General features: G+C 35.9%; 1 protein-coding gene across 1 annotated transcript in view; it reads left to right on the forward strand.

Annotated features, from left to right (window-relative positions):
* CDH12 (cadherin 12) overlaps nt 1-17,424 on the forward strand; it is a 275,168-nt gene that overhangs the window by 62,387 nt on the left and 195,357 nt on the right. Inside the window, exon 2 of the mRNA XM_043600771.1 lies at nt 9,562-9,856. Within this exon, the coding sequence (XP_043456706.1) occupies nt 9,562-9,856 (295 nt within the window). The remainder of the gene's footprint in view (nt 1-9,561; nt 9,857-17,424) is intronic.

The following is a 17,424-nucleotide window of genomic DNA, read 5'->3' on the forward strand; positions in this document are numbered from 1 at the left end:
TGCCTATTTATTTGGTTATTAGTTCATTGTGAGAAAGTACATGTGCTAATGACTTTTTCTCTAATGAAATGTAGTGATTCAATTAAGTTTTTAATATTATGGATTTCCATATGCTTCAAAGAAAATTATGATATACACAATGTGCAGAACCTTAGAAAAATTTTCATTGGAATATTTTATTGATATAGTAGTAAATTATATTTTCTTTAACATAAATGCTGTTCACTCTTTTCTAGTTGACTATTGATTATTCCAAATACATGATTGGCACTATATTATTGAGGTGATTTCTAACTATAAATGTGATATCACTTTGTATTTTAAATAAAAACCCAAATATAACATGCTTTTTAATTATATAGTAAATGCATATGAAAACTTCTATAGAAAAATGTGATTTGGGAGACAAGAAATTGTAACAAGACACAGTGTTTTGAGTGAGTATCTTTTTTGCTATGACCCATATTGTTCCCCACTGGACTCCTGTCACCTTGATAACAAGTTGTAACTTACGTTCTCTATTCCAGTGGCTAGTGCAATAACTAATGGGCAATCCAAAGCATTCTTGAATACAACTATTCTCATTAATGTGTCCATTATAATACAGCCTGGTTTTGCTCAAACAAACTGACGTATATTACAAAACCAATACTTGGGTAGCTTGTGGCTAATCTAATCCCCTGGCCAAAAATTCAGTGTTTGTTTGTCTTTTCCTCTTAAGAGAGACCATTTTTGAGAGTTAAGAAAAAAAAAATGACTTTACATGCATCAAATTAAAAGAGAACTGATTTAGTTGAAGAGCTAGACTCAGAGATACACAGAGTTAGACTACTTGATTTGAATCTTAGCTTTGTGTCTTTCCATTTGTGTGTCTTGGGCCAACTCAGCTTCTCTGTGCCTCAATTTATGCATCTGCAAAGTGAGACTGTTAATAGTAGGGTTGTCCTTATAGGGTTATTCTAACTATTAAAGTGGCTTCAGACACATAAAACCTTTAGAAAATTGCCTGGAAAAAGTAGAAGCTTGATAGTGTTTTCTATCATTATTTTGTATCCAATTAGTTTTCTTGTATCTATGAATATAAATTAATGTAAATGGAAACAAATATCGCTATACTGGGATCATTTGGATGTAAATGCAGATAAATGAAGGGAAATAGACATTCGGAAGTTAAATTCTCTAAGGTATTTTCCAAATTTTATGATGTAAGTATTAGAATCCACATTTTATATATGATGATTCTGACATCCAAAGAAACTTAGTAACTTCTACAATAACATCCAGCTAAGAAGTAATGGGTTTGGGATTTTTAACCCCAAATGTTTGAGGCTTGTGATCATGGATTTTAGACCATTCCACATTTTAAATCAGAGGTAATATTTGAGTCTGTCTGATTTATTACAGTTCCTAAATGCATATACAAAGAAGTTGGGATAGAACATAGAGCTTTTGAAAATTAAATTTTACATTTTGAAATATTAGAATTTCATTAGAAAGAGTTCACTTATCATATTTGTCATGCTAGCACATCACTGATTAGTTTGAGAACTAAATAAAGCTTATAAGATGTGTAACACTGTGTCCGGTATTCAGTAAAGGCTAATTACTTTTATTATAAGTAATAATATGGAAAAATAGTAATGAGTAGCAATAAATTAGTGAATGATATCTAACTATAATAATGTGTAATTATTATTTAAAGCTCACTTTTATCTAGAATGAATCATCCTCTGAAAAATAATCACATTTGAAATCATACAGAAATTCACTTTCATTTCAAATAGAGATTCCATTACTGAACATTTGATAAGAACAGTTTATTGTCAGGGAATGTTTTGTTACCTAAAACCTGGCTTTGTGAAAAGTGCTTTACAGCTTTGGAAATGTAGGTAAGAAATTATTTTAACCTTCTCCCATATTTTTTCCCCCAAATCCAGGCACCACGCCAATGACCTCTCAAACTTCTCCAGAACTACTTATTAATATGTTGTGACACTCTCAAATGATATAATGTAATCTGGGTGAACTGAAGTTGTAAAATAATGACAATCTAGAAGACGAGTTAGGATACCCCTCATATGTAACCACACATGGAATATTCAAGGGGAAAAAGAAAATGAAAGAGAGCATCGGGTGAATAGCATATTTTTTTTTCTTTAACAGGATATAAAATATATCCTAGCACATCAGATTTTGTTACTCCCAAGAATTGCAAATAGTCTTTGTTCTTCTTTGCCCTGCCTTGGCATACCTCTGGGGAGGTGTGGGCCTTTTTGAAATGCATTTCTACTTCCTTACATGGAAGGTGAAATATTTCCAGATGATAAATAGCTTTGGGTCTGTAACCCAGGCAGGGGAATCCTCAACTCACTTTGGGCTGTTAAAGGGAATTTTCAACCTTGTAAAGTGGTATTCCTCTTGCTCAAATGCCAGCAATCATTTGAGGAAGAACAAATGAGTCCCTTCAGGGAATAGGATGGCATAGAATGTCAAATATTCTTGAACCTTAAGTGGCGTCAGGGAGAAATTTTGCATTATAACTTATTCAGGCAGAACTATAGATCATCTTTGGGTCTAGTCTTCTTTTGTCAATAAGCAATGCCTTAAACATAATCCAATGGCTTTGTAGCCAATGCAATGGCCTCTGTGACGGTTCTGAGAACAGAATAAGCATGAATTGGAAAGTGAGCAACTATAAAAAATGACATACAAATATTTTATAAGTATACCAAGAAGCATATCGAAAAAGTAGGTTTTTTTGGTTTCTTGGTGCAAAATGAAATTATTTCAACCAAAGAAACTTGCATAAAATTTTCTCCTACTAGTTTTGACTGGTTTATCCGAGGGATCCTGTATGTAAATAAGATAGTTATAATATTATTTCAGATCACATGCACCAACTGTTGAACCATAATATGAAAGCATTCCACAGGTTTTGTAATCATTTGAAAACTGAAAAGGAGTACCACAACTTATATGCCATTACTACACCAAAATTTACTGATGCATACCCTGTACAAGGAGCGTTTCCCTCACATTGAGTGTGTTTATGGAGATGACTGGAAGGAGATGCCATAACTCAAGGATCTCTACATTAAGTAGGGCATACTTTTATGCTGCTACATTTGCTCATATATATTTTGAGACTAAAGAACTATTCTAAGACAGAATAGTAAACACTTAAAGACATGTCAGGAAGTTTCGTTTTCCAGCAGACAAATTCAGAATGGAGGCTGGTTCCCTGAAAAAAAGATGATGATAAGTAAATATTAACATGCATGATCCAGGGCACCTGGGTGGCTCAGTTGATGAAGCGTCTGACTTCGACTCATGTCATGAACTCGCGGTTTGTGGGTTCGAGCCCCGCGTGGGGCTCTGTGCTGACAGCTCAGAGCCTGAATCTTCCTTCAGATTCTGTGTCTCCCTCTCTCTCTGTTCTTCCCTGTTCTCTCTGTCTCTCAAAAATAAACATTAAAAAATTTTTAAATGCATGATCCTTCTAAAATTAACAGAAATTAAAGACACAAAATCCAAATGCAGTGTTTGAAAGTTGCTTTGATCTATGCTCAAAATATAAAGAAAGAGCCAAGAAAGATATTTGAAGAGACAAGTGGGGAAAATGGAATATGGGCTGGTTATAAGGTGGTGATAGGTATTTTAAGTAATTTTCTTAAATGAGATTTTGACATTATGATTACATAGGAAAGGGCCTTATTTTCATGAAGTTGGTGTTTCAGTATCATGTAGGTAATTGTTTTGATGTTCACAATTTTAAAAAGTATATATATATATATATATATATATATATATACACACACACACACATATACACACACACACATACACACACACACACACACACACACACACACACATATATATATATATATATATATATATATATATATATATATCAGATACAGGAAATGTTAGTAATTATTTAATCTAGATAGTGAGAATATAGGCCTTCTGTGTATCATTCTTTTAATTTTTCTGTTGGTTTGAAGTTCTTTTTAAAACAGTTTTGGTAAAGGAAGATGATAGAGTGCCCACACATTTTCATTCCTCTCCTGAGACCGTCAGTAATCTACAATATAGGAACAAAAGTATTAATGCATAATCTTGATGAGAATGATGTGGAGGGCAGGTTTTTAAACAGTATGTGAGGTACCACAGTACCTTATGGGCACATGGTTAATAATTTACAAGAACATACACCAAATCCAGTATTCGCTGCACACAAATTTTGGTTCTCAGGCAGAAACGAAATCAAAAGTTTTTTGTTTTTTGTTTTTTTTTCAAAAATCAAAATCAAAAGTTTCTCCTTCCAACATAACTCCTATGCTCCCCGGGCCTAGTAACCACCCCCTGTCCTGGCAAATAGCAAATGAAAAGAAAATCACTGCTGAACACAGTAATAGAAAAAACATTTTCTATTTTATGTGTATTTTCAACCCAGAGAAAAATAAGACTAAATCCCTTATTTTGTGCAGCAGTCCCTAAAATATAATCAAAGAGATGCTAGTAAACATTTAACTTTAAATTAGCTTTCTCAAACTTTTAGACACTGGAATCCAGATTTGCTGATGCTCCGAAGCTCGTTAAAGCCTTTCTCGGCATCATATTTTCTGTTTTTTTTTTTTCAATTTTTTTTTCAACGTTTATTTATTTTTGGGACAGAGAGATACAGAGCATGAACGGGGGAGGGGCAGAGAGAGAGGGAGACACAGGATCGGAAGCAGGCTCCAGGCTCTGAGCCATCAGCCCAGAGCCTGACGCGGGGCTCGAACTCCCGGACCGCGAGATCGTGACCTGGCTGAAGTGGGACGCTTAACCGACTGCGCCACCCAGGCGCCCCTCAGCATCATATTTTCATGCTCCATCTGAGATGACTTGGAAAACGTCCGAAAACACCACCACCACTTCCACAAAACAACTGCTCGGACAGTGCAGATTTCTACATCTAGTGTTTATAGAACTCTGTTTCCGGGACAAATTTTAAATGTCAATACTAAAAAATAATATTATTGAAATAGGCTGCTTTAGTCAGTAAATACAGTCAGCACCTACTCAGAAACAGCTTTGAAAAAAATAATTGGAAGGGCGCCTGGGGAGCTCAGTCAGTTAAGTGTCTGACTCTTGCTTTCAGCTCAGGTCAGGATCTCCCGGTCTGTGAGATCGAGCCCCAGGTCAGGGTCTGTACTGACAGCGCAGATCCTGCTTGGGAATCTCTCTCTCCTCTCACCCCCTGTCGGTGCTCTCTCTCGAAATAAGTAAATAAACATTTAAAAACATAATTGGAATAAGAAACCTTTCTTGCTGCCATTTTTAAATTGCTGTAAATGAAAATAATTTCATCCTTGTGGAATCATTAGCTTTCTGTATGCGTGTGGCTTAAAGCCCCGTGTAAAACGACATCATGTGCTTTGTCATAGTGAATTAACACAGCCCAAAGATGAGGCAAGTCACGAAAATCCTTCTTCTGAAACCCTCCCTCCTTCTTTATGCAAATGACACTAAGAAGTAGCTTCACAGTATAAACTAAGCCTGCATTTCATTCCTGAAAGATTTAAGAAACAAATTCCAGGGGCGCCTGGGTGGCTCAGTCGGTTGAGCGTCCCACTTCGGCTCAGGTCATGATCTCGTGGTCTGTGAGTTCGAGTTTGAGCTCCGCTTCGGGCTCTGTGCTGACAGCTCAGAGCCTGGAGCCTGCGTTGGATTCTGTGTCTCCCTCTCTTTCCACCCCTCCGCCACTCACACTCTGTCTCTCTCTCCTTCAAAACTAAAAAAAAAAAAAAAAAAAAAAAAAAAGAAACAAATTCCATCTACAGAGATCAGCATCTGGAATCACTGAAGTTTCACATTTTTTGATTCATAAAAATTATGTTTTTGGTCTTGATAATTACCTCTAAAGGAGCTAAACAGAAGAACACACATACACACACGTACATTCATCTTACTATTTATGAAAAAAATAGGCAATGCCCATTAAATCATTCAACTTCCTTGAATGAATAATGCGCACGTCAAAAATTATTCTGTAGAGGGGTACCAGCCTGGCTCAGTTGGTACAGTATGTGACTCTCAGTCTTGGGGTCCTGAGTTTGAGCCCCACATTGGAGATAGAGTTTACTTAAAAAAAATTTTTGAAGAATTTCAAGTGATACTGAAAAATAGTCATGGTATTTTGTTATTGAAAGTGTTAAAAAAAAAGAAAGTGTTGATTTTTTTATATCACGTCATGTGTATATAGTCAGAGAATAATAAATATAAAAGTACATATAGATATATTTCTATATGTATACTTTTTCAGTTATATGTATTTTTATTTATAGCAATTTATATACACTGAATATAACAAAGTGTACAGATGATAAAAGAAGCTATCTATCTACAATACCCACATCCGGCAGTCACTTATTTAATATTAGAAATGATGCTGGAAAAACACCTATACTTTAAGCTAGTTACTCATGTGCCATTTCAATCACCACTGAATAACTAATTTTAAATATTGCTCATCAGGGGTCATCTTTGTGGCTCAGTTGGGTAAGTGTCCCACTCTTGGTTTTGGCTCAGGTCATGATCTCCTGGTTCCTGAGTTCGAACCCAGTGTCGGGCTCCTTGCTGACAGTACAGAGCCTGCTTGGGATTCTCTGTCTCAACCTCTCTCTCTGCCCCTTCCTCACTTGTGCTCTCTGTCTCTCTCTCTAAATAAATAAATAAACTTTAAAAAATAAAGACAAAAAAAAGTTAAAAAATATATTGCCTGTCAGTGCAAGATATCTCAGGTGGTCCCCTATGAGGTATTGTCATGTAATGAACTGCTATAAAAATTCTGATCCTCTCAAGAGTTTTACATTAATCAACCTCATTCCCAGTTCAAAGTTTTAATGTATATTCACATATTTCTTCTGAAGTTTTAACCCCTACAAAATTCAGCTTTAAATTAGAAGGGAAAAGTAGAAGAGTGAGGAAGAACAGCAACTGAATTTAATTTCGATCTTGGATAGAGCCGCAAACACATTTGCTTTTCTATTCTTGTGTCTGTTAGAAAAGAAAACAGTTCTGATTTTAGCTAAATGTGGATTTTTCTTTTTTTTGTAACTCTTCTTGGATCCCATTGTAAAAACCTTCTTAGAATGTTCACTCGCTTCCCACAATATTACCACATATTCTTTGGAGCCATTGGCAAAATGGATGTAGTTTATAGAGTCTTTGCTTTTGCATTGAGCTTTTGCCCGGCTCATATCTTTAGATACATTTAAAAGAGAAAGCAATACCCACTGTGTTGAATATCTTTCATAGTATGGGTGAAATATGTAATTTGAAATTCCCAAGTTCAAAGTACATTTATCTACAGCTTGATTTTACACTTGAAATTTCCTCTGCTTCATAAGAGTTTGTAAAAAATTAGGAGGAAAAAATCTTCCTCCTGTCATTTATCACAATTTTCCTTAGACTTGAGTAAAATATACAGGAACTTGAAAAAACTAAAATCATGTGCTCTCTTTCTATTTTCCATTACTTCAATTGTAACACTTGTCCATGTATCAATCCTTTGCATATGTTATTATACAAGTATATTTTCAGAGAAAAATTTGAAATAAATACAAATTCACAGAATGAATGCATTAATTTTAATAACGTTAAATTGGAAAGATGATGCTGTTTTATTGAACTTAAAACCAGAATGTTGAGTTTAAGAGCAAAGATATAGCCACTGTTTTTATTTTGTGTATGTTTTGATTTTACTAATACTAATACACAGAGCTTATTTGCAAAAGGATATTTATATGATTTAAGGTATTTCAAACCTTTTTTTGTGGGGTTTGAAACATTAAAAAAAACCAGAACTCATTCTTCCCCAAATTTTGCAAGAATGGTTGGCTTGTAGGCAAATTTTGAGGCACAGTCCAAATGACTGTGAACACTAAAAGAATGTTTTTCCTTTGGTTGATCCATTGACTGAAATGAGCTTTTATTTATTTTTTTAAATTTTATTTTATTTGAGAGAAAGAGAGAGAGAGAGCACAAGTGGGGAGCAGGGCAGAGGAAGAGAGACTCTAAAGCAGGCTCCATGCTCAACACTGAGCCCGATGATAGGCTTGATCCCAAAACCCTGGGATCATGACCTGGGCTGAAATCAAGAGTCAGATGCTCAACCCACCAAGCCTCCCAGGTGCTCCTGGAATGAGCTCTTAAATCTAAAAATGTGGACTCTGAAATCAGATGGCCTTATACAAATGATTAGGCATGGCTAAAACATTTTAGATCACCATCTGAATAAAAAAATGATATTTATAAGAATATACATGCCGTATAACTTAAATAGTGAGTATATTACTTATAAATATATATATGTGTATGCATATTCTTAGAGAAGTATAAATAATGTAATACATTGTATGTATACATTATTGGATAATTTATAGATCTCCAAGTCTATGTTCCTCTTCTATCAACTCTTGGACTCCAGTTTGAAAAACATTGACTTAAAGTGTTGCAATGAAAATGTATCATCTTTTTAGTCCTCCCCTGTTATTTATGTGTATCTTGTTACATACTATAATAGAGTGAATTGTACATGTGTTGAAGAAATTATCAGCGGTTCAAAACTTTTCTACATTACAAGATTTCAAATATATAGAAGGAATTAGAGCAAGCTATTTCTCTGCAAATCTGAAAAGATAATCAGTGATCCTATCCAACATTTAGCTGAGTAATACTGAATAACTCATTGAAAATCAGTCTGTTAAAATGAGATACTCTACTACACATAACTGTAACCATCTGGTGTGCCAAAACTCTCCTCTGCTTTCAAATAAGAAGGCACAATGATGATCAAATACAGTTGATCCTTGAAAAACACGGATTTGAACTTCATGGAGGTTAAACCTCACATGTATTTTTTTCACGAATACATAAACTTATAGTATAGATAAATACAGTATAATGTTGCAAATGTATTTTCTCTTCCTTGTGTTTTCTTAATAATGTTTTCTTTTCTTTACCTCACTTTATTGTAAGAATACAGTATATAATACATAAACATAGAAAATATGTGTTAATACACTTATTTTTGTTATTGCTAAGGCTCTGGTCTACAGTAGACTATTAGTAGTTAAGTGTTGTGGGTGTTAAAAGTCATACACATATGTTCAACTGCTACAGGGGTCGGCCACTCTAACCCCTGCATAATTAAAGGGTCAACTGTGGATTAAAAGGTAAATGATGGAATCTCTGGGATATATACATGTATATATAAATATTTACCATGCATTTTTCTAATTTTTTGTGTGTATTTAAAATGTTTATAATCAAAGAGAAGGAAGGAAGGAAGGAAGGAAGGAAGGAAGGAAGGAAGGAAGGAAGGAAGGAAAGGAGGGAGGGAGGGAGGGAGGGAGGAAGGAAAGAAGGAGATGAAAATGAAAAAAGAACCATAAGATTTTTCTTTAACTTTTCTGATGAAAAGTTATGCCGCAAGTATTTTTAACACGGGGCCATCCCTTTAATGGTGTTTTCTGTCTCTGTCTCTGTCTCTCTTTCTCCCCCCAAAAGCTCCATTCTGACTTAGATAAAGGAGAGGGCACTGTTAAATACACCCTCTCAGGAGACGGCGCAGGCACTGTTTTTACCATTGATGAAACTACAGGGGACATTCATGCAATAAGGAGCCTGGATAGAGAAGAGAAACCTTTCTACACACTTCGTGCTCAGGCTGTGGACATAGAAACCAGGAAGCCCCTGGAGCCTGAATCGGAATTCATCATCAAAGTACAGGACATTAATGATAATGAGCCAAAGTTCTTGGATGGACCTTACGTTGCTAGTGTCCCAGAAATGTCTCCTGTGGGTGAGTAGGCAAATCGAAATTTTGTCAGATGCTATGAGGCCTTTTCAACATTTATTTTTTGCAGTTTGGTGTAAACATCTTATTTGTAAGCCAGAAGATTATTCTTCCACTGTAAAGGATGCAATTATTTTCATTTTTCCCATTTTTTTCTGGCTCCATCTAAATATATAAATAGATTCATAAACATGTAGGATATATAGCATTTACTCTATTTTCCAGTCTTTGCATTCACCTGAGCTCAAAGAATTCCTTGTAATTAAGTACAAAACTCACTTTGTACTAAAATTCATTATCATTGCAATTCCAGATGCCTACACAGGTACCTACCATACCTACCAAATAGCAGATAGTAATTCATGGTTCACAGTAAATCATCCAAAGCATGTGTTCTATATTTGTCTGGAGTGGTCCAGAAAGGAGCATGCTATAGATGGAGATTCCAGAAGGATGATACTGTTTCGTTTTGACTACAAGTAACCCATAGTAGTTACATCATCAAACCAGGAAGCAAGTATTATCGTGAACTCATCAGAATAAATTTACGATTCAGCTACCGTGTATATAAATTCATGGTATTAATTTATAGAATGTAAATTCACATTTCAATATCAAGCTAAATTCAGAAGTTCTAAGATAATGTATTTTTGAGGTCAGTGATTTAAGGATTATGGTTTTAATGACGATTTTAAATAACTTTTATTCCTCAGTCACCACTGCCAATCCCTTATTCTATTTCAAAGTAACTTCTCGTGTCTAGCACATTAGTAAATAAAGCTATCCACTGCTCCCAGGTTACAACTTGAAACTCTTGTGGGGAGCCATTGCTAAGTTTCCTGTCTGACATTCCTCAGAAGGCTTCTGCTGGCCCTACAACCATCCCATTTTAAATATTAGTGTACAACCACAGGGCTGCAAATCTGTTATTCAGTTTTTGCTACATTTTTGAGCTGTTGCTTTTATATTGTGCTGATTGCTAGAGATTTAGAAGTACACCGAGAAGAAGTAGATTTTATTAGAAAGTGTCCCTGAAAATTGAGATATAACTGGGAGAGAAAAAAAACGAAGGTACTATTTTGAGCAAAAGTAAGGTTTTTAAGAAGACAATGTTTTTTTTTTTTTTTTTTGTTCCTAAGTGGTTTAACCCAGGGCTTACTTCGTGTGAATTTGACATAATTATAAGAATTTATAACTCTCAGTGACTATTATAGAAACAACATCCCTTTTTAAAAAAATGTTTAATGTTTATTTTTTGATGGAGGGAGGGGCAGAGAGAGAAAGGGAGACATAGAAATCGAAAGCAGGCAGCACGGAGCCCTACATGGGGCTCGAACCCACAAACTGTGAGATCATGACCTGAGCCAAAGTTGCTGATTGAGCCACCCAGGTGCCCCTATAGAAACAACATCCTTAAAGCAAACATACACATCCCTCTACATTATTAGAAAATTCTGTCTTATTAGACAGGTAATTAGTTCTTTTGTTGTGCCAATTTGGATAAAGGGAAGGACTGCGGAGTCTGAACTTTATATAAAGAAGTTCACACCTGGAACCTGAAGAGAGAAATAAATCTGGAAAATCAGGGTAGGTAAGTGAAAAAACAAAGTGGTCCCAGCTTTTCCAGTATTGGGGTGAGACACAATTTGCTGTACTGCCTTGAGGTATCAGAAAGATCTAGGGAAGAATGGGTTTTTAAAAATGGTTTGCCGTATGACATTACTGAAGTTTCTCATTGTTTATTCAAGAAATTCCAGTAAATTCTTAAACTGAATTTCAACACACCCTCCCTGTTTTCATTTTTTTTTAACAATAATAAAGGAGTATTTCTTTTGAAGGTGACACCACACTGAATGCTATGGGTTCACCCAGGTATTATTGGACTACATTTACATAATATGCTGTTTTCAAAGATTTGCTAAGAAGTTTAAACAACACTTATGAATTAAATATTAGAAATTAAGTATCTACCACAAACTGCTTTTGCCATTCCCCACAATCCTGTCTATACACATAACGAAACAACATAAGAGACCCGGTTGGGCTTGTGGCATTTGCTGTTTCTGCTTTTACATGACCAACCCAAAGCTAAAGAGAAATTTCCGCGCATCCATCCAGATGTCACATCTATGTTCCTAGATCTCTGGGGCTCATTCCGCAAGCACACCCTTCTTACCACATGGAAATGGTCACTGTTGTAAATCACTTGTGATAACTCTTCGTTCTATTTTCTTTAACCACCTCCCTTCTGGCAAATTCCTGCTTCTGTGTCATTTTCCTTGGGATATCAAAATTATTTTTGTTCAACACCAAATGGAGTTCACCATGATTTGTTAGACAGAATAACTATTGTCACAGCAAATCTTGCTGTCAGTTTTACAAATCTGTGTTTGAATATTCTCTAGGAAATAATTGTCCTTTCCCAATAACAGGCAATGTTGTTATTACAGAGTTGGAGAAGAATCAACCAATTTAAAAATAGATACAGTAAAATAGCTTATTTTGTAATACAGATGATCAAGAAATATTGGCACATCAAAACAATTTATTATACAAATGTCATTAGCAATCATAGATTGTGCATCAGAAAATATGATGAACAATTAAACATGGAATGGAAATGAACTCAAGTGAAAATTACAAAGACTGTAACTATGCAAAGGGGAGTAGTGGTGAGCGAGGTGAGCAGAGATTTCAGAGCAAAATTAATATTTAACACTTATCAGACTAGAGAATATATTTGGTTCCTGAAAGTTGAAGAAAATTCTAGTGAATATATTAATTGCTTAAGAGAAAGGTCACTTTGTTACCAACTTGTGCTCCATCCAGTATGCCACGGAAGTAATATTCGCAGATAAAGTGCTTTTACTCTGACCCAAGGAAATTACTTAATGATCCAGATATTCCCCAACTCAGACTTTCTCCTTGGAGACAGATTTGGATGTTATGAATGTGGTCTTAATTCTTTAAGATCACTAGAGTAACAATGAATTACAGTAATGTTCTTCTGTAATACCAGTGGTCATGCATGGGTATGGTATGCAGTTTAAGTAACTTTTCCTAGAGAGCTGACAGGTGTAACATCTTTAAACCCTTATTCATACTTGTATCATCATCCTCTGCCTGAGCTAAGCCAAGCCATCTTGAGGCAGCTGATTGAGTTATTCATAACCCGGTCTCTATGACACGTTTGATAAATGCCAATTGTGAATCATAATTTATGCAGTACGATCAGCCATTTCCTGAGCAGTAGTCAGCAGCCAGGTGATCCCACTCAAGATTTGTATTCCCTGTTTTAGTATGTAACCATTACAGGAATTCTGTGCAGTATTGTTTACTATTCGATCTTCATTTTTATATAAAAAATTAACTCCAATATCAGAAAGTAAGTATGACTCTCGGACTCTTCAGAAACGAAGTTGATTGCAATCAGTTATACCCTTTGCTGGATTCTAAAATGTCTTTGGGACTTACATTTAGCTTTCAATCTTGGATGAGCTGGTTAAGACTTTGGGATGATTGTTTTATTCATTTTATTTTATTTTATTTTTTATTTTATTTTATTTTTTATTTTATACCTCAGAATAGGGGACCCTGCTTAAAACAAAATCTAAGGAATAGTATTTCTTATTCAGTGACTTAAAAGAAAAAAAAGGTAATATAAGTATAACCAAAACAAGGTACATCTAAAGAGAATTACACTGCTGGCTTAATTTAAAAAATAACATGTACTCTTTTTTTTTCCTATGAACTTTATTTTGTTTTACATGAAGTTTGGAGATATGTGCTATGAGTGAATTTTTGGTGGAGGTTTTTGAAGGCTTTTAAACAGAATATTTTGTACATGGCCGTACTTAAACAGTCCAACACCGAGAAGGAAATAGTGAAAAAGGGGCCTATCCCTAATATTAATTTATTATACCATTATTATAATTTAGAAACATATAAATCTCCATAGTTTCTTTTATCAAGAAATGATAAAGCAAATATATTATTTTACCGTATGAGTCATCCATGGCCACAGAGAACAGTCCTAAGTAGGAGTAAACTATCATTAGTCTCTGTGCCCAATAAGCAGAATTTTTGTCAGAAAGTTGGAGACAGAATGTTAGCTATTTTCTATGAATAAAGGCATTCTCCATGTATAACCAAAGTGCGATTATTAAAATCAGGAAATTAACATTAATGCATTATTGCAATGTGATCTTTAGGCCCCATTCAAGCTTCCTAAGTTGTTTCAATATCTTACATAACAAAACTTTCTCTTTTTTTTTTTAAGTTTATTTGTTTTGAGAGCAAAAGAGAGAGGGAAAGCAGGAGAGAGTGTGTCTAAGTGGGGGAGGGACAGAGAGAATGAGGGAGAAAGAGAATCCCAAGCAAGTTTCATACTGCCAGAGTGGAGCCGGACATGTGGCTCAAACTCACAAACCATGAGATCATGACCTGCCTGAGCAGAAATCGAGTGTCAGAAACTTTACCAACTGAGACACCCAGGTTCCCCAAATAACAAAACTTTCAAGATGAAAATCCCATATTGTATTCCAATGCCATATCTCTTTAGGTTCCTTCAATCTGGAGCAATTCCTTACTCTTTCTTGATTTAGGGACATGTTGAGGATTTCTGGCCAGTTATTATTTAGAATGTCCTTCATATTGGGTTTGCCTAATGTTTCCTCATGTACAAATTCAGGATATGCTTCTTTGTTAGGTACATCACAGACATGATGCTGTATTCTTGTTGCATCCCTTCAGATAGAACAGGGTTTTGATTTGTCTCATTACTAATAATGTTAATTTTTACTATTTGATTAATGTTGTGTATTAGCTATGCAGTGTGATCAGCCAACATAAACATTAGCCAGAAACTTATCAGTATGAAACAACAAACACTTATTATCTCACAGAAGCATGGATATCCAAAAGTGACTTGGGTGGGTACCTTCGGCTCAAGGTCTCCCTTGAGGTTGTAACCAAGCTGTTGGCTGGGGCCACGGATGGATCTAATGGCTTAATTGGGAGGAGGTAGGAATTTGTTTCCAAACTTACTCATGTGGCGATTGGTGGACTTCACAGGCTCTTGCTAGGTAGACCTTTCTCCAGGGCTACCTCACAACACAGCAACTGCCTGGCCTCAGGAAGAGCTATCTGAGAGAGCTAGAGAGAAGGACATCTCTGATCAAAGCCACGGTCCATATTTATAACTAATATTTAAAGTGATATTCTATCATTTCTGCCATATTCCAATTGTTAGAAGTAAGTCCAATGCACATTCCGGAAATGGGATTACCCAAGAGAATGAATACAAAGAAACTGGGATCATTGAAGGCCCTCTTACAGAATGCCTACCACAGTTTACCCTCTGGACCCCACTGATTCATGTTGTTGTATTATGCAGTATATACTCAGCCCTTTTTAGGACCCTCCATTGCATGAGCTCAAAGTCCAGAAACTCATCATAGAATCAAGTGCAAGCATAAATGAGGTTCCTTACATTCATTTCTCCTTGATCTGAAGACTTGTGATGCTAGAGAAACCAGTTATTTAGCCCCATCCCCACACCTAACACACAATGGTGAGATAAGCATGAAAATATTTCTATAGACATTTCTGTTTCAAAAAAAAGAAAATGGGGTGCCTGGGTGGCTCAGTCGGTTAAGCATCCAACTCTGGATTTCAGCTCAGGTCATGATTTCATTGTCTTGAGATAGACCCCCTTCAGGCTGAGTGTGGACCCTGCTGGGATTCTCTCCCCCCCCCCCCCCGCCCCTTCCCTGTGCTCTCTCTTTCTCTCAAAATAAATAAATAATTTTTTTTAAAAGAAGGAAAATGAACAAAATACTCGCCCATCAAATTCCTGAAGTCTAGCTGGTAAATAGTAAAAGCTCTTTGATTAGGTTCAAGGCCCGACAATATCTGTCCGTGGCTCTCACTTATACCACCTCAGCTCTTGGCTCTACCTTCTGAGCTGGCCTTCCTTTCTCGTGAAATGTAGCCAGATTTGCAAATACGCAGCTCTCTTGGCTGGCTTCCTGCCAATAGAATTCAAAGGGTTCAAAGGCTTAATCTTATTGTACAGTCTCTGACTCTTTTTCTTCAGTTCACACTTTTGATGTATCTACATGCAGAACTCTATTTTGTCAGTAGTATGGGTATCCCATGAATCTTTTGGGGGCTCACTGAACTAGACAAAAAGTCTCTTCAAGAAAAATTCTCTCTACCTTGGACCCTACTGAGGTGCCTGAGTGACAAAGTCTTTACGTGAATTAGAATCCTTGTTGTTAGCTAGAAAGGATCTTTGAGTCATACTTACCCATTAATCTCTAAGGAGGGGAGATCTGACTAGACAGCAAGCCAACGGACCATCCTTGATCTATCTAAGATCTTAACAAAAAGTTTTACAGTCACTCCATGGCTTTCCTATGTGCCCTGGATTTGATTTTTGCTTAGAGACCATTTCTTAATTTTAGCATCATTTGCCATCTGAGAAGACTAGTAACCTTCAAAACCAGAAAGACCTGGATCCCTTTTGTTTAAAAGTCACTGGGTCCATTTCTGTTGTTACATAAATGCAGGGAACAGTTTTGCTGCAAAAGTTTTCTGTCTTAGCTGCTATGCAGTGACCCTCTAGTTTCCCATATAATATTCTCATTTTCCTGCAAGCCTCACATGCAGCACCTCCCAAGTCCAACGTTCAATAGAGGGTGTGTTTGAGGCATTTTATACCGACCCGCTCCTCAGAGCCCACTGCCTGACTGTAAACAATTACCCCATTTTAAGTGTTTGTTATAACACACCCCACTACCATGTACAAAATTGCTATTATCTACTACTGTATAACAAATTACCCCTGGATTTAGAGGTTTGAGACTGAAAGTATGTATTATCTCTTGGTTTATCTGGGTCATGAATTTGGGTTCAGCTTAGCTGGATGTCTCTGCATCAAAGTGTCTTGTGGATTTAGGGTCAAAGTGGCGGCAAGGAATATGGTTTTTCTGAAGATTCACCTGAATGGGGGATGTACTTCCAAGCCCAGTCACGTGGCTGTTGTCTTAGAATTGGTATCCTGTCTCTTCTGCTATATTTTATTTTATTTTTTTTAAGATCTGCTTGATAAAAGCCCATTTTACTCTCCAGGGAAAGGAATTAGCCAGAGGTGTGAATGTTGGAGGCAGGCATAACTGAGGTCCATCTTAGAGGCTATCTACGTTAGACGATGATTCTACTGTAATGTCACTCTTTATCTTTTTGTAATTATTACATATTTTGTTGAGAGATATTTTGAAACAAGAAAGATAACCTTGTCCTCATCGCACTTTCAAATGATCCATCTATTAGTTTATGTCAGTGTGGTCTCGAGGTCTTTCTTACTGTATTAAATTCGTTCCGATGTATTAGCACCATTATTGATTTTAATATTGCAATGTTAAAATATAATGCACTGAAATGTAAAGTAAAAGCGAAGACACTTTAAGCTGATATTTGTGTCTTTTCAACATTACCTCTTAATTATTTGAATATTCCCTTCCTTTCTGGCCCAAAAATATATGTGGGACTTGTCTTCAATTTTCCTTCCT

The sequence above is a fragment of the Prionailurus bengalensis genome, chromosome A1 (genome assembly GCF_016509475.1).
Source record: "Prionailurus bengalensis isolate Pbe53 chromosome A1, Fcat_Pben_1.1_paternal_pri, whole genome shotgun sequence".
Lineage (NCBI taxonomy): Eukaryota > Metazoa > Chordata > Mammalia > Carnivora > Felidae > Prionailurus > Prionailurus bengalensis.